This window comes from Epargyreus clarus, unplaced genomic scaffold (genome assembly GCF_041222505.1).
Source record: "Epargyreus clarus isolate Ecla_fem2 unplaced genomic scaffold, WU_Ecla_fem_2.2 ptg000011l, whole genome shotgun sequence".
NCBI lineage: Eukaryota > Metazoa > Arthropoda > Insecta > Lepidoptera > Hesperiidae > Epargyreus > Epargyreus clarus.
The window spans coordinates 8,374,921-8,399,748 of record NW_027332219.1 but is presented as its reverse complement, the minus strand read 5'-3'; the positions used below and the strand labels follow the sequence as shown (position 1 = coordinate 8,399,748).

The following is a 24,828-nucleotide window of genomic DNA, read 5'->3' as shown; positions in this document are numbered from 1 at the left end:
ATTACATTCCATTTATTTTTACGCAAACCCCGTGCTGTGCGGAATTTTTGAATTTACACTCAGAGTCAGAACTCAAAAACCCTGGATATTTGGTGCGTAAAAGTAATACTGCCCATGGCTTTGCACGAATTTTATTCCTACTTTTCCCATCTGACTGAAATCCTAGATCCTACCATAGATTGCCATTGCCTCGTAACGTTTCCGCATTTTTCTCCGTCATGACCTCACATAACAACGGCTAATACGCTAGGTTACCTGTTGTACACTAAACTCTGTCTAGATAAAATAATTTAATACTATAAAAATAATAACCGACCGACAATGATCGAATCAGCTTCTAGCGTTATAAGTGCAAAAAATGATCAATTCGAATCAATAGGAGTAGCAGACGAGCATACAGTCCACCTGATGGTAAGTGGCTACTGGCGCCCATGGACAACTGTAATCAACCCCAGATTACATATTCCTACCTGAGGTCGGACACAGATGCGCTGCTATCCCTGATGACTGAGCTGGAACGCCTCGGAAAAGTCTGTCTCCCTTACCACACCCTCCAAAACGGAACACAGCAGCGCCTATCACTGCTGTTATTAGGTAGAAATAGGTGTGGCGGTGGTGCCACCGGAGTCGAACCACAAAGGGTGCTACCACATTCACAGCTATATAGAAATAATTTTATGCTATATAAAAATAATAACCGACCGACAATGATTGAATCAGCTTCTAGCGTTATAAGTGCAGTAAATGATCAATTCAGTTTGCTATGTAGCTTATAAAGACAGGCTGTCTCATATTGTAGCAAATGGGCACATGCCCATTCTGGATTAAGGTGGACTACATAGTCCACCTTAATCCAGAAGGCTATTGCAACCCATGAGCATACGTCATCACGCCCAGATAATATTAAGATTCCTACCTTTGATTACCAACTGATAAACGCTATCTACACTCACAACCCCACACTAGGATTCCCTATGTCGTGGGTGCCATGGACACACACATAGACAAATACACAAACACCCAGACCCAGGAATAGAAATCTAAATTCATCATTTAGATATCTGTCTGGCCGGGGATAGAACCCGGGACCGCTCATACTTTAGATTACATACATACATACACATGACACATTGCTACTCCCGAGGACTAAGTGGGAACGCCTCGTATACCCTTTAAACCTGAACAAAACAGCTCCTACTACTACTAATATTAGGGTGAAATAGGTGTGGCGGTGCTTCTGGAGTCAAACCATACATAACAGAGCTGTTAATACATTTCACATAATTATAGACTCGAAGCCTAATTAGTTTCACTTCGCGACTGCTTCCCACCATTTAATATTTTAATAACTTGCCAATTTTCGTTGCAGATTTGAACCACTCGACATCAAAACCGTCTGTTTTATTTAATTAATTTGCACATTCCCAAGGGCACAAGTTTCAATTCTGTCGCTTACTGATGCATGCTCTTTGTGAGCTGAAAGAGACGTTAATAAAGTAATTTGGGAATTTCAGGCGGGGAAGCGTAACGCAATTAAACGGCTAGGTCGGGCTGACCTTCTGTGCGTTTCGTATTGATTTTAGTTGGGAAAAATCCCGGTTTTATCACAAAACTGGGAATTCATCTGAATTCAGTTTTTGTAAATAAAACGGTTTATACGGTATAAACGGTTTTACGCTTACGTGTCACTGTCGTGTGGATCATGGGAGACCAAATTGAATGGGTATATTTAAAATTGGGTGTTGAAAGTTAACACGGACTTGGTTCGGTATCACCGCCAGAACTACATGTAAGTTTTTAAAAAGATTGAAGTAAGCATGCAGTACATCTGATGGCCATTGATCACTGTCTCATGGACATCTGTAACGGATTTCAAATAAAATAAGACGTTCTTATTGAAGCAGATGACAATGTGTTGCCACTCCTGAGGACAAAGGTCGTCTTTCCTATTTTGCTATTACAGCTATTTTATTAATTTATTTGAAACTGCTATGAGACAGAAATAGGTAATGACCGTACCGTACTGGACTTTTTTAATATAGGAGTAGCAGACGAGCAAGCAGTCCACGTGATATAAGTGGCTACTGCAGCCCATGGAGACCTGTAATCAATCTCAGATAACATTAGACTTTTACTTGAGTTCGGCCACATATGCACCGTTAACCGTGAGGACTAAAGTGGATCGACTCGGAAAAGTATGTCTCCCTTACCACACCCGTCAAACCAGAACAAAGCAGCGCTTAACACTGCTGTTGTTGTCTAATATATGCTTGTCCATTATAAACGTTATTGCCTAATAATGCCTATTTCTAGGTGTGGCGGTGATGCCACAGAGTTAAACCACAGAGGGTTCATTTAATAGTTCTAGTCAAACTAGTCATAGACTAGTAAAGATTACTCACTCCTAACAAGAAAATGTACCCAGTTTTGAGAATTGAAATAGTTGCGTAAAAAAGTTTTGCCACGTCTCCGTGCTAAAATGTCCCTAAAATATTTGAAATAATTATTTATTTAGTATGTAAATTACGCAGTATTAGTTATTTATTCGTAAATTTTCTCTAAAATGTTTTTATTTGTTACAAATTCAAAAAAAGAACTTACTAATAAGCCGTTTGTGGCTTCATTCAATTTCAAGGCGGCGAAGTACTCGTATCTTTACTAACTACTAACTTACTAATCTATGGTTCTAGTACTTAAGTTCTAGCATCTCCATAATTTGAAATATGTGTTTTAACGTAACGGATGGTCACCATTACGCTGATTGAGCGATAAGGCTGGCAGCGAAATGAACTGTCATCCAAGTAAATAAATAAATCTGTCCTCTCGTCTATTTGTTGGTAACATCAATTTAGAACTTTTACCCAAGTTTTATCCCGTGTCATATGTTTTGTATGTTGAGTTAGATTGAATGGAAATGATTCTGAGAGGATAATTACAAAGGAGTATCTGTGGTATTTGAATTACCAATGCGTTATTATTTTTGAGGATTTAGTATAGAAGTCACTGTCTTTTAACACCTAGGTTTAATTAAAATGTGTTTGTGCAAAGTTTTAGACGTTATTTTTTTTCTTTTTAAGCTTTAGTAGGGAGTAATCTACAAAACCTTTTAATAGACGGCATTTTTTTTTATTTCAAGAAGCTTTTTGCAAAATGTCATGCTGTTAATGTGTTTTTATATAATGGCACATGACAGTAAGTTTTTTAAATCCCGATATTTCAATCTAATTGCATGTTTGATCATTGTTTTGCCCAAATACAATTTTATCTGATTTTTTCAATAAGTAAAATGTTTATCCGCGATAATATTATATTATATTTAGTCCTAATGTGCCTTTAGTTATACTTTTCTGCTACAACAGATAAAAATATTTAGGTACGAACTTATATTTCACAACACGAGCGTACTTCACAAAGAGCTAATAATCACACGTCACAGAACACATCCAGTACTCTATTTCCGTGTACCGACGTCAAGTTACCGCGTTTTGCAAAAAGTAATTTATGTTTTGTCTGTGTGTTCGCTGCTTAACTTTGAAAACATTTTGGATGGAATTATGTGAAGGAAATAACATAACGGAGCACATTTGGGAAGTTTCCCCATATTTAAAATTAAACATTTCTTACACGGTGACGTGTTTTGTTTTGAAATTTGAAATTTGTTATTTGTGATGTGGGTTTTTTTTTGATAATTCCATAAATATTTTTTAGTAATATGAATTAATGGAATTTAAGCGCTTTTTTGTCCAACTGCCCCAAAGGTATGTAATTTGCTTGTAAGTTTAATGTACAATATAATAAATTTGTATGCATGTATTACTGATTTTATTGACTTCAAATTTGACAGCTTTACAAAATGAAAATTGACACTATATTTTTTAAGTTATGGATCCAAAAAACGTTTTATCCGTGTTAGTACGTATCCACTAGCTAATGCATTAGGCGCGGTGGACTATGGCCTAATCCTTCTCATTCTGAGAGGAGACCCGTGCCCAGCAGTGGGACAGTAACTTCACAACAAATGTTATTTCAAAATAACCGTTTTATATATTCCTATTAATATTCCATAATCGTAATTCAAAGACAAATAATCTTTAAAAGTATATTTGGTTGTGTGTAATCAACAAATACATTATTCGATTTTCCACCTGAGATGTAAGATGTTCAAAAACGTGCCACATGGAACGTGTGTTGAATGTGGAAGGAATTTATATGACGTACGGTGTGATATTAATGTCAAAAGTTCAAAATGGGACATGTCAGGAGAATGGGCTGTTTCATGTCAGCAGATTGTATTGAGTTTCAACGGACTTATGTAGTTTTTACCCCTTCCCGTTACCATTATAACCTTTTAGCATTTAATTGGAGTGTCTTCGCGCTGCCCCGAGTGGGGTTGGCGGACTCCCCTTGATGGTTTGGGGATCCTAGAACTGAAACTTTTGTCCACTACTGGAAAAGCTCTGTCATAATTTAAAGATACCTCGAGCGTTTTTTTAAACATCAAAAGCCGGGAATGAGCTTCCTCCTGAGGTATTCCCGGAGCGCTATGACATGGGGAAAAGGTGCAAAAAGAGCTCTTCTTCAAAACCGGCGATGCATTGGCGACTCCTCTGGTGTTGCAAATGTCCATAGGCGGCGTTGACTACTTTCCATCACTTAGCACGTCTGCTTAATCGTTAGGTTAACCAATAAAAAAAACACCTTTCAAATTTCGCCTTTAATCTTAGTCCAAACAGAAATTGAAAGAAAAAATAATTTTATGCGTATGGTCTATTTCTAAAACCTTTGTCTAAGACGATCATTTCCAATTAGTGATAGAAAAATTCAGATTACCCGAGCCGGAAGAAAACTAATTCTGCTCGTGACGTTTCCTGTCAAAATCATGACGCGGGTAACAAAATGAATCTGGGATTGCGGTCAAATAAAATATATTGGGGTCGGCCATTGTCTACGGATATTTCATTTTGACGCCATTTTGTGAGCTAATATTAGTCTGATTGGGATAACATTGTTTGGGATAAGGAAATTGTGTAATATTTTACTCCTTTGAATAGGTTTTTCCCATATTATCCTTTACTGTCCTACTGCTGGGCACGGGTCTCCTCTCAGAATGGGTAGTTAGACCATAGTCCACTGCGCTGGCCAAGTGCGTATTTGTAGTCTTCACATGCCTTTGAAATCTTTTTTTAGATTTCTCAGGTGTGCAGGTTTTCTCACGATTCTTTCCTTCACCTTTTAAGGAAGTGTTAATGATTTTGTAATACGCACATAACTTTGAGGAATTAGAGGCCTGGGTTTGAGCGGACCCTTCGATCAAGAGGCCGAGTTTCTTAACCACTAGGCTATCATTGCTTTTGCCACAACATTGCAAAATTATGGAGTTTCTTTCGCCGCTTCTTCTCCACAGCGAAACACCTCCCGAAGCGGTGGTAAATCACATAAAGAGTACTATGTGAATCAACTTTAAATAAATGACTTTAATTTTGAACTTTAATAGATTTGAAATGTACTCCATCATGATTCACAAGCGACCCAAAGTGAGTCTTGACCTCCAACACGAGATTTCAGCACTTGTCCTGATTTGCGCAGTCTCAAGCCAGTTATTTGCTTTAAGTTCGCGCAAATCTGCCTCGACCATGTCTGCCCAGCGGTATTTTGGGCGGCTAACAGGGCGTCGAACATTTGGATGCCTCATCCTCGCTCATTCTATCAAGGTGCCCAAGTTGGTCACCTCTATATTAATTATTATAATTTAAGTATTACCTGGATATTGTAGTGTATCTAGTTGACTTCGGGTTTCCATTAGGACTTTCCACTTCTTTTACATCTTCACTTGAAACTGTAACAAAGAAATATTTTGAATGTCAGTATTAAATCATGATTAAGATTGGTTAAATATCCATTTATAACACTATTAATACATTACATTATACAAATTTATATTTTTTTTTTGATAAATTTTAGTAATATGGATAATTTACTGATTTAAAAATATATTGCATTTTAATTTTTGTTTGTTTCTTTAATGCGAATCACACAAAAACCTTTAAATTGATTTAGAAGGGTATTTTAAATCTTATAATATTTTAATGATAATTAAAATACTGCAATGTGTTTGAACAAAATCGGTGACGTTAAACCATAAATTCAGCTTGAATTCCGTATAGTATGAAATGTAATACACATGAGAGGTCAATGCAAAATGGTTTTATATATTTTATTCGCCTATATTGACATTTAAATTAGTAGGTACTGCTATATTTAAAACAGTATAATTATTAAGTCTACGAAAAATCCACTACACTTAAAATATTTTAATACACGTAAAGAATATTTTTTATTATAATAAAGGTGCCGTAATACCGTAGTACGGGCAGAACAAATTCTACTTTACATAATATTTAGTACTTCATTACCATAGTAAAACTATTAAAGTGTCGCAGACCCTAACCCTTAATTTCGTGACACTATACAGACAGTGTGAAGGCGAATAACATTTAGATTGTGTAAATGTTACCGAAAAGTATTACCAAAATTATAATTTACTTTAATTATCTTTAATGTGGAGAGAAATAGAATTCCACCTCAGTTCTTGGAGATTTAAGAATTTAGGACTAGAATCGTGGACCTCAGTACCTGTACCCTTACCATGAGTTTTTACGTTTTGACAAATATGACTGTTTTGGTATTGGTCCATACGATTTCCTAGTTCTGACACAATCCGCTAGGGGCGCTGATTGGAAATTGTATGGGCAAATACGTAACCAAATACTTAAATGTTATGTTATGTTATGTTTAATGTTAATTTTAAATGATTGAAGTAACAAACTTACAGTCTAACAAAGTACAAGACACTAAGCCACAAAGCCACTGCCATCTGCACATATGCAATCAACTCAGTACAAAACAGGGATTATATTTTAAGCCGGTTATAGATGCGTTGTTACTCCAAAGGACTGAGCCATCTCGTTAAATACAGCATCAAACCAGTGTACTGCAGGCATTCGAGCTTAGCAGTGGTAGACCTCAGTTACGAATCTAATCTTATCTGAGGTTGATTACAGATCATGGGCATCAATAGTCACTTACCATCAAGTGGACAGAATGTTCATCTGCCTATATTATAAAAAAAATACAGAATAGACAAAAAAAGTAACTTTCATGTCTACAGAATTCGTTTTAAATAGTTTTAACGTCAGTACCATGCAACGGGCCAGGTACACCCGTGAGGAATATTCGACTTAATTTCAGCAATTTGGCCTGCGCCGAGCCAGGGGACTGAGATAAACTGAATTGCCGTCAGTACATTGTTACGTACACAACGCTTCTAAACGACTGCCCAAAAATCATGTACATAACATAAGCAATTTACGTTGTTATTAATTAAACTTTATGATGTTTCGTGTACATAGGTACGACAATTGACAATTTCGATCTTTGTAAAAAATGGATAGGTTGATTATCAATAACGGTCATTAGAGTTTAAAAAAATACGTGAATGAAAAATGATTTTACACTTTTATGCGTGTAGATATTTTCTGTTCTAAAAACCAATTATATGTGAAAGTAATGCCATAATTTTTTTACGATAATAATATTTCTATATTTTTAAATAATAAAATTTGTGGATGTTTTTTAAACTTTTACAAGCTTTATCAAATGCGTTAAGTTATAAAGCTCGTATCTTACATGTTTATGTGCATACATAAAATATTGTTCTTATTAGATAAACTGTACATATATATTTAGTTAGTGAGGGTTTAATATTCTCTTCACCTTTAAATCTTGTTTATGCATAAACAGTATTAAAATATCTCTAACAGACAGCATCGTTAAGACTCGAAGAAATTCAAATCCAAAAAACGATTACCGGATTGATAAATCGGCCCATCAAATCAGACATTTCAATTTATACTCAAAACTTCTGGCTCGGACACCAATAGAATGTCATGAGAAAATTCCTATTGCCAAGGAAATGACGTCAGAGCGGAACCAGTCACTTTAATTAGTCCCCTGCTCCCAGCGGAATGATCGAGCGAATTGATTTCGAATAAGCGTTTGAGTTTTTAATAGCTTAAGTGGTTCTTGGCGAAATAATATTCGTAATTGGGTCATTCCCCTGTTAGAGAAGTGAAGTTCAATAGGGCCCGCGTGGGTGTACGGAAAATGATACGAAATTTGTTTTAGATGTAATTTCTAATTCTAATTTAAAATGTTTGAATACGAATAAGGTACTAAAGACGACTAAAAGAGAATATATGATTTAGTTGCTAAGGTCTTGCGAATTTTCGTTATGATTCTTTAATTACGAATAAAAGAGGGTTCCGGGTTCGATCTTCGTCCAAACAAACATGTAAGTGACAAATTTAGATTTATGCTTTAGGATTGACTATATATGTGTCTTTTACTTTATGTGTCCATAACATCCCTGACAGAGGAATATCTTTTCAGCACTGTGAGTGCAGACAAGCGTCGGTATTTTCTAAGACGAACATTTGTAAATAGATTTCTTAAAACATTTGTGGATATGGAGATTTCATTGGAGGCTTACTACAATGGCTTTTAACTCACAAAATTACAAGTGCACCTACTTCACACTTATTATCAAGAAACTAAAGATTATTTTATAATGCAAAAAAGGGATGAACATAAATCATAAAACATAAATCTAACGAAATTACGAATCGTGACAAAAATCTTGTATGCTCTCGAGAAATTTAATTTATAACTGTAACAAAACCTCAAACAGAGGACTGATTAAGAAATAAATTACGTACAAAAGGAGAATTACTCGAAAATTTCATTTAACAATCCATTATAAAACTGAACTAAAACAGGAGGGTCATTCTATAAACAACGCCGTGTTCTCAAGCATACTTGAATATAGGGATGGCGATTCTTTTCAAAAAGATCGATTTTTTAATCGATTCGAAAATCGATTCACAAAAAAATCGAGGCCCAAAGAATCGATTCAACAAAAATCGATCATAATGTCAACTTCAAGAAGATCGACTTTCGATTTATAGGATGAGAGATCGATTCACTGAATCGATACATCGCTGGAGATCTATTAAAAAAACAGCGATAGCCTAGTGGTTGAGAAACTCAGCCTCTCGCTCGAGGGGCCCGAGGTTCAAATCCCATGCCCTCTGATTTTTCGAATTTAAGTGCGTATTAGAAATTAATTATCACTTGCTTAAACGGGAAGGAAAACATCGTGAGGAAACCTGCATACCTGAGAGATCTTAAAAAAATGTTTTCAAAGATATGTGAAGTCTACTAATTCGCACTTGTCCAGCGCGGTGGACTATGATCTTATCCTTTTCCTTCCATTCTGAGAAAAGATCCGTGCCGAAGAGTGACACAGTAATGGATTAATGATAATGATGATTAAAATAATCGATTTTTTCTCGTACAAAATTATCGATTATTCGATTAATCGATCTCAGATCGCCATCCCTACTCGGGATACAGCCTGGAATTATTCCACTCGGTATAATGATAATTCACTGAGAAAATGTCGAATATCGTTGGGATACCGTTTTATGAAATCTTTCGTGAGAGCCGTGAATTGTGGAATAAAGTCCAAGTGGGGTTTTGTTTGTATCGTTGGATATTCGCAGTTTGGATAAAGTTGATAATAAATACAGTGATAAATATGGAACAGCGCCATCTGTTACCGGTTCAAAGAATATAAAGTTACACGAGAATTAATTTATGATATCTAATACGAAATTAGAATTAGAGAATTACTGTAAAAACAAAAAAAACGACTGCTTAAAATATAGCTTAAGTTTTTTTACAATATAGGAGAAGCAGGTAATTGGCTACTGCCGCCCATTTACATATGTAAGCAACCCCAGATAGGATTAGATATTCCTACCTGAGTTCAGTCACACATGCGCCGCTATAACCGAGGACTAAGCTGGAATACCTCGGAAAAGTATGTCTCCCTTACCCCTTCAAACCAGAACACAGCAGCGCTTAACACTGCCGTTATGAGGAAGAAATAGGTGTGACGATAGTGCCGCTGGATTCGAATCACAATGGGTTCTACGACCTTCACGACAAGCCGAACGACTATATCATAATCATCACTATTATTAATGAACCATGATATGTTAAAATCCGTCAAGCCAAATAAAAACTCTTTCAAAAAATTCAACGCTTCAATTCAAACTTGGACCCCAGTCCAGTTATGAAAACCCTAAATTTCTGTTTCATATTTCTCTTCTGGATCCCATACGCATTTGTATACACAATATCTTAATGACCAACCAAAGAATTTAATGAAAGAAAGAAACAAAAGTAAGCGTCGTTCATAAAAAGCGTCAATTTTTATCGAATTAAATTCAAAATATATTTTCAAAAACATTCAACAAAACCATTGCCGATATCTTTATTTGTAGCTCTAAATGTTGGCTAAAGTTTTGCTTAAAGCGAGCGTCTTCAATCTCTTATTTAACGACCCGGAAAGGGGTTGAAACTACCTCTCTAGCAAGAATAATATCTTATTTTAATCCTGTTCTAATATGTTATTGAAGGTAGAATCCTACGTGGTTCAAGAGTCTGTCTCATAACACTAGTGTCAAGCGCTGCTGTGTTCTGGTTTGAAGGGTGTGGTAAGGGACACATAATTTTCCGAGGCATTCCAGCTTAGCCCTGAGGGGTAGCGGCGCAGATGTGGCCGACATCAGATAGGAGGCTAATCCTATCTGAGGTTGATGACAGATGTCCATGGGCGGCAGTGGTCACTTACCATCAAGTGGCCTGCATGCTCGTCTGCTACTCTTATATTATATTAAAAAACTTGTATGTAGAACTTAATCGCATGGGGTTAACTGGTCTAATTGAAGATTTGACCCTCACATACGAACTAACAGTAAGTTAAATCATTATCATCATCATTATCAACCTATTACTGTCCCACTGCTGGGCACGGGTCTCCTCTCAAAATGAGAAGGATAAGGCCATAGTCCACCGCGCTGGCCATGCAAGTAATAGTTTATTTTTAATAAGCACATAACTTTGAAAAATCAAAAGTACCTGCCAAGGGATTTGAACCTCGGACCAGTCGATCAAGAGGGCGAGTATCTTAACCACTAGGTAATCACAGCTTAAGTTAAACAAAATTTACAGTTAAAAGCCACAAATAGTATAATTTAAAATAACAGTTTAAAAACCTTTGCTAACCCACTATAAATTCTAATAGAAGTGAAACTACCCCTACAGCACCACCCCTTTCCGGCTCGTTAGGTGCGAGATTGAAAAAGCTGGCTTCGATTTAACACCTCGCAAATACAGATATTGGCGAGTTGCTTTTGGAAATAGTGCCTTTGGATATTTAAACTTAAAAAGCTACTTTAGTTTTGTGTTAGTATTATAATTTGGATGGTTTTGAGGGTTCCATACCGAAAGGGTAAAAACGGACCCCTATTACTAAGACTTCGCTGTCTGTCCGTCTGTCACAGGTCTATATCTCTGGATCCTTAATAGATAGAGACTTGAAATAAAAGCTAATTGAAATAAAGTGTATTAAAAATCCGACATGCCTGGGATTCGAACCATTGATCTCCGTTTGAAAGGTTGAAATTATAACTACCAATCATCAACAACCCGTTACTGTCCCAATGCTGGACACGGGACTCCTCTCATAATGAGAAGGATTAGGCGATAGTCCACCGCACTGGCCAAGTGCGTATTGGTAGACTTCACATACCTTTGAGATTTTTTTTTATAAATCTCAGGTATGCAAGTTTCCTCTCGATGTTTTCCTTCATCGTTTAGCGAGGGATAATTAATTACTAATACGCACATAACTTTGAAAGATCAGAGGTGCCTGGGATTCGAACCTCGGTCCCCTCGATCGAGAGGCCGAGTTTCTTAACCACTAGGCTATCACTACCAAGCTATCACTTAATCTAATCTGATAATAAAAAATACAACAATAAATAATTTCTGTTGTTATAAGTTATAACACAAAAATACATGACCATTCCGCGATTAGCAATTATACCATTTTATGATAATTAATAAAGCATCTGAATACATTTTCATTTAACTTTTATAATACCAGATAAAAGATGTGACAGCACCGCAGATTATAAAAACCGTAATTAAAATGCAGACATGACATGTTTTAATTAAGGCAACCCGGATAAAATAACTATTGTTTAAATTTTAAATATACTCGTAAAACATATAGGAAATTATATTTTATAGGGATGAAGACCTCATAATATTAATTATTATCTAGCGAATATTAATTAAAATTTTATTGAATAGAGTATAAAATTACAAGATTTTAATTTTTTATTTATAACTAGCTGACTCGGCAAACGTTGTGTTGCCATATAAATAAAAAAAATGTTAAGGGTGAACAACCTTTATAAAAATAGATAGTAGCCGATTCTCTGACCTACTAATTATGCATATAAAATTTGGTGAAAATCGGTAAAGCGTTTCGGAGGAGTACGCTGACTAATATTGTGACACGAGAATTTTATATATAAGGTATAGGAGTAGCAGATGAGCATGCAATACACCTGATGGTAAGTGCCTACTGCCGCCCACGGACATCTGTAATCAGCCCCAGATAGGATTAGGTATTCCTACCTGAGGTCGGCCCCAGATGCGCTGCTACCTGAGGACTAAGCTGGAACGCTTCGGAAGAGTATGTCTCCCTTACACCCTTCAAACCAGAACACAGCAGCGATTAAAACTGTTCTTATGAGCCAGAAGTAGGTGTGTAGAATTAATTCTTGTTTGTTCCTATGTATGTGAGGGTCAAATCTTACAATTGATTTTTATTAAACGAGTTACCCACAACCAATTGAGATGAAATTTTGCATACAATTTTGGTTTTGGATGACAATGAGTTATTAGGTTAGTGACGTCATTCTAAAGCCAATATGGATGATGCCCAAGATGGCGGATCAATTAATGTTTATTTCCATGATATGGCTACCAAATGTACGGGTTTTATGAAATACGAAAGAAAATGTTTTTGAAAACTTTTTAAACAATTATTATAAATATCACTAAAGATAATATTCCAAAATGGCGGTATCTCTATTTGCATCTTGCTCATTCCATATTACGTGTAAACAAGAAAAATAGACGCGTTTTAGACATTATAGGCAGCGGTTAAGAAACTCGGCCTGTTGATAGAGGGGTTCGAGGTTCAAATCCCAGGCACCTCAATTTTCAAAGTTGTGCGTATTAGAAATTAATTATCACTTGCTAAACGGTGTAGGAAAACATCGTGAGGAAACCTACATACCTGGGAGATTTATAAAAAAAAGTCTCAAAGGTATGTAAGGTCTACCAATACGCACTTGGCCAGCGCGGTGGACTATGGCCTAATCCTTCTCATTCTGAGAGGCGACCCGTGACCAGCGTGGGGCAGTATTGGGTTGATGATGATGATGATGAGACATTATAGAAAGTTTAAACTGAAAATATTCGCAACTTACAAAAATTCAGACATGACAATTATAACCTCACAGAGGCAATTATAGCCAATTTGGTTCGAATATCATATTCGTGCATTTCACCAATTTTAATAGTCAATTTCGTTAAATTATAATTGACGACCCAAGCGCTAATTGGTCTCATTCCATTCAGACGTCTGTATTCAATTAATTATTAGAATTCAATTAATTATTTCGATTTTGATTCACAGATTTTTTTTGTTTTCTATACTAATATTATAAAGAGGAAAACTTTGTTTGATTGTAATGAATAGGCTCAAAAACTACTGGACTGATTTTAAAAAGTCTTTTACCATTCGAAAGCTACATTATCCACGAGTAACATAGGCTATATTTTTATATGAAATATATTTGATAAATAGATTTTGAGGCGGTACAAAGTTCCGGGACCGCTAGTTTTGTATATAGGAGTAGCAGACCAGCAAACAGTTGCCCTGATGGTGTCTACTGCCGCCCATTAATATTTGTAATCAACCCCAGATAGGATTAGATATTACTACCTGAGGTCTGCCACGGATACGCCGCTACCTGACGACTAAGCTGGAACGCCTCGGAAAAGTATGTCTCCCTTACCACACACTAAACCAGAACACAGCAGCTTAACACTGCTGTTATTAGGCGGAAATAGGTGTGGCGGTGGTGGCGCCGGAGTCGAACCAAACCGGTTGAACCACCTTCAAAAATGCGATAGATTTTATTTCTATCGCATTACATTCGCAAACGTAAACATTACTTTCTTACGTTTACAAATTTTCAGTTACAATATTTTTTTTACCACCGATGTAAAGTTGTAAACGGATAGTCGGTACATCACTAATTGGTGCAGGTTCTAATCCAGATACGATAATGAAGGCCGTTTTCGATATCAATTATCTGCCATTGAATATCAACCGTTTGGGCATATAGTGTATTTAATTCATGTTACGAAATATAATTTTGGAAACGCTCTCTGTATGCTTGATAGGAATAATATAATTATTTGAATTCAATTTTCATTTACATTTACAGGCTTTATTTAATTTTGTATATCTGCCTACTTTTCGATTCAGTTTATTTTTATGCACTTTTTGATATCTGACGAAGCATACTTTTCCGAGGCGTTCCAGCTTAGTCCTCAGGGGCAGCGGCGCATCTGTGGCCGACCTCAGATAGGAATATCTAATCCTATCTAGGGTTGATTACAGATGTCCATTGGCGGCAGTAACCACTTACCATCAGGTAGACTGCATGCTCGTCTGCTGCTCCCTTATTATTAAAATGAAAAAATGTATACCTAAATTTAGTCCGCGCGAAACTGCTAGTCCGCTATGAACATAGAAATGAGTCGCGTCGCCATAGCAAATTGTATGACTACACCTTCTCGCAACAACTTCAGAGCGGACTAGCAGTTTGGCGCTGACTAAATCAATCATAATTCAAGCTGAATTATTAAATTCTTTTTGAAAATAAAGATATAGTTTTTCACAATTTTTCTCCTGAAATATATTCAATATTTCCAGGACCCTTTCAGCTGAATAATTAAAAAGCACTGGAATAAGGAATTCTAAGAAATGGATTTGCAGACTTGGATTAAATTCTTTACAATAATGAGACAAATATTAAATGCTTGGAAAAGATTTTACTGGAATCTATTACCAAGTATTTCAGTAAAAATAAGGTTAAATTATGTAATTTTTATGAAAACTTATATATTTCTTATGGAGATTAGCTCTGTTCTCCGCTATCTGTCTTTCTACATATGAGGTATAGTTATCGCCAAACTGCTAGTCCGCTCTGAAGTTGTTGCGAGCAGGTGTAGTCATATAATTTGCTTTGGCCGCTCGATTCATTTCTATAATCAGAGCGGACTAGCGGTTTTACGCGGTCTATACCATTCAACGTTTTGCCACTAAACCGGTCTAACGCGCAAAAGGTTCCGGATTCGATTCCCAGCGATACAGACCTTTAAATGATGAATTTGGATATCTATTGCGGGTTTGGGAGTTGGTTTACTAGTCTTTGTGTGTCCATCGCACCCACGACACAAGGTATACTAGTGTGGGGCTGTGAGTGTTCTACGTGTATGTTTTGACAATTTCTGTCTACTAAACATTGTGAAATTTCGATCCTCAGGGGTAGCGGCGCATCTGTGGCCGACCTCAGGTAGGAATATCTAATCCTATCTGGGGTTAATTGCAGATGACTATGGGCGGCAGTAGGAACTTACCATCATGCATGCTCGTCTGCTACTCCTATATTATAAAAATGTCTCATTGGCTACTTCAATCTTATAAACTACTAGCTGACCCGGCAAACGTTGTGTTGCCATATAAATAAAAAAATGTTAAGGGTGAACAATCCTTTCCATTAAGGGGTATGAAACAAAAATAGTAGCCGATTCTCAGACCTACTGAATATGCATATAAAATTTGGTGAAAATCGGTAAAGCCGTTTCGGAGGAGTACGGTAACTAACATTGTGACACGAGAATTTTATATATATAATACAAAATCAAAAATATATCCCATCATTCCACCTATCTATCATTTTCAGTGATGCGATAAAACTAAAATTATGCGACATAATGTTCTAAGGGTTGAAAGACATGATATCATGATATTAATAGAAAAATGCCACCCTACCCTCCGCATTACGTTCACGCTTTACCGATTTTCATTGCTCGATATATTAGAAGTCGATATTCGTTATTCGCATCACTAGAACTGTTACATGGATATTGTGGGACTAGATGTGCCATATTTTATCAAATTGCAGAGGGTATTTTTTTTTGCGGAAGGTAATTGTATGTGTGTGTCTATCTATGTGTCTGTGTGTCTATGTTTGTGTGTGTCTATCGATGTGTGTGTGTGTGTCTATGTATGTGTGATATGAAATTATTACATGTGCCATATTTAGAAGACTGCAGAGGGTAATGCTTTTATGGTTTTAGTGGAGTGGAGTGTGTGTATGAGCGTGTGTGCGTCAGTATGTATGTCTCATTCTTTGAGGCCAAGCAGCCCAAAGGACTTGACTATTTTGACGTGAGGTGCTTGTTGGGTGGTTGTCTAAATTGGGTGGTTGTCTAAATTGTAAGAGATCAAAGCACAGCAACATTAACACGCTTAACGCTTAACCCTTAACACTGCTTAAGTGGCTTATTACTCGTACTCGTATTACACGCAGATTTGTCCGCTACCGAAACAGGGAAAGATTATTTCATTGAACTACAAAATAGTATTAAAAACCAAAAAATCCGACTGGTCATAAAATTTGCAGAAAAGGTAAAGTTGCCTACGTCACTCCCACAATTTAGACGAATCCAACGAAACTCATATATTCAGCTTCAAGGCGTGCAAAAGAATTGAAACACATACGCACTAAAAGCATTACCATCCACAGCTATATAAAAAAGGGATAAATGATTTAACTAAGAAATAAAACAATACCTGTTCACTTATATGCCAGGAATTCTAAAAAAATATAATTGTAAAAGACAAGCATTAGATTACACAGAATATTCCCGTAGTGTATTCCTGCTATCACAATATTCACGGAACGTATCCAGTGGCACTATAAACGCGTCCCGAACTCCAATATCGCTGAGTGACGTTGACGCGACCCGCGCTCCTGTTATTCCCGAAAATTCCCGTAAAGCCACGTTCACATAAAACTACTTACGAGGGAATTTGTTAAGTGTTTTAGTATGTGGGAATTTAAGTTTTTAACTTTTAGTCTTTGTTAGAACGCTTTGTACCACTTCTATACCATATTGACGATATTTCGACCCAGTTGCATGGATCGTGGTCACGGCGAAGCTGAGGTGGCGGGGAGAAACCGTTGACAAGTACTAGTGGTAGATTAATCTACCCTACGTCTAGTTCGTTCTTTTCTAGGTTTCATATCACGACACACAACACTAACGATATCCTTACGCACCGTACTTTGCACTATTTGTGACTTGCATAAACTAAAAATATCGGCAATAAAAAAACGCATATCGTGAGTACCCGTTACATAATAAAATGTCTCAATTCCGCGATAATTTTAGTCTAAAACCATATACGAGTACTATAGAAACTACTACTACTACATAGTTACTATAGTTCAGTAGTACTACTATAATTCAGAAAAACCTCGAATATATTATTTACAATTACTTGCCGCGGCTTCGTATGCGTTTAAAAATGAATATACAAAATATTTTTTGCGCGGAACCCTAATTGCTTTTTTTAATAAAAGTTACTGTTTATATCTAATTGCCATCGAAAGTTCCCTGATATTTATCCAGCCATTTCTAAGATTAGCCGGAACAAACAAACAGACAGACAAAAATTATAATACTCGTTCTTTTCGACATTACAAACATTTCAATTTTATTTATATGTATAGATAGTCTCTCAAAGGTTATTATTTTTTTATAATATAAGAGAAGCAGACGAGCATGCAGTCCACCTTATGGTAAGTGGCTACTGCCGCTCATGGACATCTGTGATCAACTCCAGATAGGATTGATATTCCTACCTGAGGTCGGCTACATACGCTGCTACCCCTGAAGACTAATATGGAACGCCTCGGAAAAGTATGTCTCCCTTACCACACCCTTCAAACCAGAACACGGCAATGCTTGTTGAGCAATGTTGCTGTTATGAGGCAGAAATAGGTGTGACGGTAGTGCCGCCGGAGTCGAATTACATAGGGTTCTACCACCTTTAACATTCCAAGTAGACATTCCAATTTTATTTATTTGTATACATAGTCTCTTAAAGCTTATAAACGTGCCCTTATAAATCCTCGGCTCCAACTCAACAGATCCCGGAATAGAATTTTTAATTCGATCCCTACGATATATACGAAAGCTGGTAAGGTGGTAGGATTACTGACAATTTGAGAGCTATAAAATATTCAAAATGTTGTCTTGAGGGTTCTCGGTTTCATATGAGGGTCTTAAAAGGGTGCTTAAAGACCTTTTACGAGGTTTAACTACTGTTATGTAACTGAGATCAATAAGTTAAAGTCCTCCGAAGCACGGATTTTTTTATAAGATTTATGTAGCATCAAGCATAGAGTCCACCTGATGGTAAGTGGCTACTGCCGCCCATAGACGTCTGGAATCAACCCAAGATAGGATTAGAGCCCCCCCTGAGGTCGGCCACAGATGCGTCGCTCCTGACGACTAAGTTGAAACGCTCCTAATAAGTATGTCTGCCTTACCACATCCATCGAACCAGAACTCAGCAGCGATTAATTCTGTTGTTATTAGGCAGAAATAGGTGTGGCGGTGTTCAGAGTCGAACCACAGAAGGTTATACCACCTTCAACGTGATGCGATTGTGTTTCAAGTTAAATTCATAATTAAGATTGCCTGGCTAAGGATCAAACTCAAACTCCACTCCGCAAGTTAAGTCATTTAGCTATATGTGTCGTCATTAACGATCATAATGAAGATTGCCTGGCCAGGGATCGAACCCAGATTCTGCGAGTCAGGTCTATTAGATGTGTGTCGTCACATCTTAATCTTATTCGCACATGTTTTTTAATGATCGTTAGATCATAATTAAGATTACCCAACCGGGGATCGAACTCTGCGAGTTTGGTTACTTAGCTATTTGTATTTAAACTTAGCTGTCTTCTAAACCTAGAAAAGATATCATTGCTTACTTTCATCACGAGTTAGGTCACTTATCTATGTGTATTTAAATCTAGAAAAGTAATGTTTTACCTTTATCACCACGAAGCTCCACGTTCCCCCGGTACCATATGATCTTGGCAGCGGGTTTGGCGTTCCGTACTTGGCACTCCAGGACCACGTCCTCACCTTCCTTAACCTCCAGCTTCGAGTTGTGAGGATGGTTCACGATCTCCACGGCATTGGGCGGCGCTGTGGACAAACGAATCTGTTAATCATCTTGGAACAACTTGGTATATGGTATGTGTATGTGTAGAAGGAAGAAAGCCTAAATGGTATTGTTAAGTGCACAGCACATTTTTGGATAATATAGGAGGAGCAGACGAGCATGCAGTCTACCTGATGGTAAGTGGCTATTGCCGCCCATTGACATGTGTAATCAACCTCAGATAGAATTAGATTAACACCTAAGGTCGGTCACATATGCGCCGCAACCCGTGAGAACTCTCTAAGTAATAAGAAGAACTAAGCTGGAATATCTCAGAAAAGTATATCTCCCTTACAACCTTCAAACAAAAACACAGCAGCGCTTAACACTACTATTATTAGACAGAAATAAGTGTGACGGTGCTTTTGGAGTTGAACCACAAACAGTTCTACCACCTTCATTATATTAAACCCGAACTACAAAGGACTTAAAGGCAATCTAAGCGAGATAAAACCATTAATATTTATCAAGAGCCTATAAACGGTTAGCATACAACTGAAATGGAATCTTTAAAATTGCTTCCCAAAGTCGATTCCATATCGATTTAATGCAAATCCAAGTGATTAATTTTTCACCCCATTTTAATATTCAAACGCTAAATCAGGATTCAGGGCGGTGGTGCCAGGTAAGCGGCATTAACTAAGCTGTTGTAGTGCCAGCGATGAGCGATGAACGAGTTTTGATGAGATAAATAGTGTTGAACACAAGTATGTTTTTAAGTGAAATATAATAGCTTTAACAAAATTGTAAACGTCATTTGATTATAAATTACTTTATTAAATAATTAATTAATTAATTATTAAGGAATTGTTCAGTGACGGCGATGCAATATGTCGTTAAATTTATTTGCCTTTAGATAAATAACTAGGTATTTATTTATGATACATTTTAGTGTACACTAATTATATCGTATTAGTACAAATTGTATTTAAAAATGTATCGTTATATAATTGCATAAAATTTATGATACAATTTACCATAAACTTCATTTATAAATGGAGGAAAGATAGTGACAATAACTGACGTATTACATTAAACTTTACATATAATTAATTTAATTATTTTGTATGTACATATACATTTATTTGAGTTATTACGTCCTTAAAACCAAAATTCACACAGCTGTTGAGTAGAATTATAGTCGTGATGCCACCAAATTTGAAGCAATCATTCTACTTACTTAAACTTTAATATAACTAATAATATCGCTTAGCGCTTCTCGCTTGGGGTGGAGTAAGCTCCTTATATCGGCAAAGATCATAAATTTAATGCTTTAAAGCAATACCCGTTTAAGTGGTGTAATACTGAAGTGATTGCGAGTGAGTTATGTCGCTTAGAGATTTTCATTTTATTTTCAGTCGTTGGAAAATATATTTCATTAAAAAATAATTTAAATATTACTTGCTTTAATACTACAGGAAAATATGAGCTAATCTAGAGGATAGGAGAGTCGTTTATAATATTATCAAATCTTATATAAAAAAATCTCGTGTGACTCCTCCTCCGAAACGGCTTTACCGATTTTCACCAAATTTTATGCATATTCAGTAGGTCCGAGAATCGGCTACTATCTATTTTTCATACCCCTTAGTGATACGGGTTGTTCACCCTTAACATTTTTTTATTTATATGGCAACACAACGTTTGTCGGGTCAGCTAGTATATTATAACTTTACCAGTAAGCATTTGGTCTGATGTGGATGATGGTCTAAAGCTTTCTCATTCTGTAGAGATCCTTGCCTGGATTTTTTACCCGACTGCCAAGGAAGGGTTATGTTTTTCGCGCGTATCTTGTATGTTTGTCTTTCTTTATTTGATCCGATCTAACAAACGGCTGGATGAATCTCAACAGTTAAGGTGTCATTATATTTGTCTCAATGACCCGAGTGTTCTTAGATAGGTGTTAGTAAAAAAAAATCAAAATGGTGGATTTTTGGCGCGAAATAGTAACACATTTAAAAAAAAAAGTTAACCGAACCTATCGAGTAGGGTATCAAATGAAAGGAAATTAAACCGAGATTATAAAAACATATTTGTATATATATAAAACAGTAAGGTGATTGACTGACTGGCTAACTAAATGACTTTTTCATTTTTCAGAAATCAAAGTACAGCCTGAACCAAGGACCTTACAGTTCTGAAATTTTGCACACAGGTTCTCTATATAGCTTGAATAAGTACTAAGAAAGGCCTTTTGGAAATTCTACCCTTAAGAGGGTAAAACAGGAGAAAACAGTTTTTTTGAAATCCTTTAATTTTGAAGCAACTACTATAAAATTTTGTATTTGGCTTTCTGGATAGGAACAAGGACGCACTCCCGAAAAATCAACCCCGTAGAGGGTAAAATAAGGGTTAAAAATTAATTTGAACAATCGTCAATTTTGAAGCAAACTCTATGAAATTTTGTATTAGGCTTGTTGGATAAAAATAATGAAATGCTACCTCTAACGAGGTAAAATAATGACCGAAACTTTGATTTACTGAAGTTATATATTTTATACACCGTAAATAGTGATTTTTTTCGCGAAATAGTAACACGTTTTAAAAAAGTTAACCAAACCTATCGAGTAGGGTGTCAAAATAAAGGAAATTAAGAGGAGATTACACATACATTATATAATATATCTTATATATAAAATTCTCGTGTTAGTTACCGTACTTGTCCGAGACGGCTTCACCGATTTTCACCAATTTTTATATACATATTCAGTAGGTCTGTTACACCTAAGTGATAAGGGTTGTTCATCCTTAACATTTTTTTTATTTATATGGCAACACAACGTTTGCCGGGTCAGCTAGTACATCTATACTCGTATATACACATCGAGATGACTGTCTGACTAAATGAGTGAGTTGCTGTGCCAGAGATAAACGCAAAGGGAAACCGCTGAACTTAAGCGTGCTGGAATTTTACACATAGGTTCTTTATTAGCGTAAATGAACACTACGAGGATAAAATAGGATAATATTGTTTGAACATCTTTTGTTTTTGAAGCAGACTTCTACTATGAAACTTTGTATTTGGCTTTCTGGATAAAAATAATGAAATGCCTATTTCACTGCTTTTGAAAATTTTACTTCAGCCTTTTTGGTGCAGTCGGGTTTTTGATTTTTTAAATTAATTACTTGTTATAATATGGTAGAGTAACTTACCATTAGGTGGTCTGCATGCTCGTCTGCTACTCTTACATTATAAAATAGTACAAAAAAATCAATAAGCAGAAAATCCCAGACATATTCGTATAAAAAAAAATTATCTTACTCAGTTATAAACCATATTTTACAACTTGGCAAGCTTAAAGCTCGCTCGATAAGCACACAAAAGCTTTCAACTACATTATCTGTTGTGTAATTAATGGTTAATGACATAAGAAACAAAGATGGCGTCTTTTGTTTCAAGATGGCGGTAAAATGCTATTGTTTTATGTCTCAAAGATGGTTGATGTTTTGTTTGCTTTTGCAAATATTTTTTATGTCTGATCATATTTTTTGTCATGAAATTATGAGGTATTTTTTATTAACACGCTTTTATTAGCTTGGGTTGTATGTATGTATGTATGTATGTATGTATGTATGTAACTATGTAACGGAATCTTTGAACCCGATTTCTATCCACTTTAAACGTTCAGTTTAATTCAAAATTTTGAAGAATTATTAAAAACCGATAACAATAGATTTTAATAATTTTGTACCATTAACCTTATCAACATCCTCAGGATTAACGATTTTCGAGGCAAGATTGTTATGTTTAATATTGAAGTAGAAAACGAGCATACAGTCCACCTGATGGTAAGTGGCTACTGCCGCTCATGGACAACTGTAATCAACCCCAGATAGGATTAGATATTCCTACCTGAGGTCGGCTACGTGCGCCGCTACCCCTGAGGAATAAGCTCGAACGCCTCGGACAAGTATGTCATCCTTACCACACCCTTCAAACCAGAACACAGTAGCGCTTAACACTGCTGTTAAGGTAACGATGGCGTTGCGGGAGTCGACATGTAAAGGAATCTAACCCCTCACACACACGCTTGAAAACATTCTACAACTTTTAGGGATGCAGCATTTTTATTTGCACTTTTTTTTTTAATTCTAAAGATACGAATTTTGGCAACACACCGAAGGGTTCTTCCATATAAACACTTGAAATCGAAAACCCTATCACCTCATTAAAATTTTTTAAGCGTTCTTATTGTTATTCCGTCTACACACAAAACTTTCCCGATATCTGACTCCGACGAATACAGACGAACCTGAAATTATACGGAATCCCTCATCAACTGTTTCTTCTCACTTCTTTCTTTTCATTAACAGTAAAGTTTTGAGTTAGACTCTTTTTTCTAAAGAACTTGCTATTTGTTCGGAATAAGTAATTTCTTTCCGTATATGGCTAGTTAGGGTTCCGTAAGTTCGGTCCTTACGAATTCGATTACTTTAGAGAATTTAGAAAAGGTTTTCGGGTAGTTTGTTAGTTGTTCGAGAACGGAATTTTTGACCCTTCACACCCTTCAAACCAGTACACAGGAGCGCTTACCACTACTGTTGATACCTGTTAATAACCCTTGAGGATTATGTTGGTACACTTGGGATAAGTATGTCACTCTTGTAAGCGGAACATAGCAACGCTTAACGCTATCATTAGGCAGAAATAGGTATGGCGGTTGTGCCCCCGGAGTCGAACCACAAAGAGTTCATCTATCATCATCTTGGCTTTATTATTCTACTGTGTAAAGCTTTCCAATCTGTACTTGGTCAGCGTTAAGGACTATAGTCTAAACCCATAGATTAGTAAAGATACTTCGCCGCCTTGAAATTGAATGAAGCCACAAACGGCTTATTAGTAAGTTCTTTGTTTGAATTCTTGGCAAATAAAAACATTTTTAGAGAAAATTTACGAATAAATAACTAATACTGCGTAATTTACATAATAAATAAATAATTATTTCAAATATTTTAGGGTCATTTTAGCACGGAGACGTGGCAAAACTTTTTTACGCAACTATTTCAATTCACAAAACTGGGTACATTTTCTTGTTAGGAGTGAGTAATCTTTACTAATCTATGTCTAAACCCTTGACATTCTGAAGGAAGACCGGGACAGTGACTTAAACTGGGGTTCATAAATGAAAATATTATACAAATCAAATTTCTAAACACACAAAAAAACAACGCATATTTTATAAATCGCACAAAATCACTAATGAGACAAACGCCGAACAAACATAAAAAACCTTAAAGCAACCGAATGTTGTCAACCGCTGGCCTCAAAGGCGCGTCCCACCTTTGTACAGCGCCAGGGGAGCGGAACCGTTGGTCGCTAGACAGCAATATCCTGTTACAGGCGACAATTGACAGGTTGAAGCGTTATCGGAATCGCGATTTACGAGTAAAAGTCTTAGTATGAGTTTTTACGTTTTTACAAAAATGACTGTTGTATTATTTATTTACGTATTTCCCATACATTT

The 24,828-nt window shown here is 36.3% G+C and overlaps 1 protein-coding gene across 1 annotated transcript in view; it reads right to left on the bottom strand.

Moving 5' to 3' along the window:
• sns (sticks and stones) overlaps positions 1 to 24,828 on the bottom strand; it is a 340,736-nt gene that overhangs the window by 135,994 nt on the left and 179,914 nt on the right. The window contains exons 5-6 of the mRNA XM_073077924.1: positions 19,189 to 19,347; positions 5,761 to 5,836 (exon numbers count right to left, since the gene is read on the bottom strand). Coding sequence (XP_072934025.1) covers positions 5,761 to 5,836; positions 19,189 to 19,347 — 235 coding nt within the window. The remainder of the gene's footprint in view (positions 1 to 5,760; positions 5,837 to 19,188; positions 19,348 to 24,828) is intronic.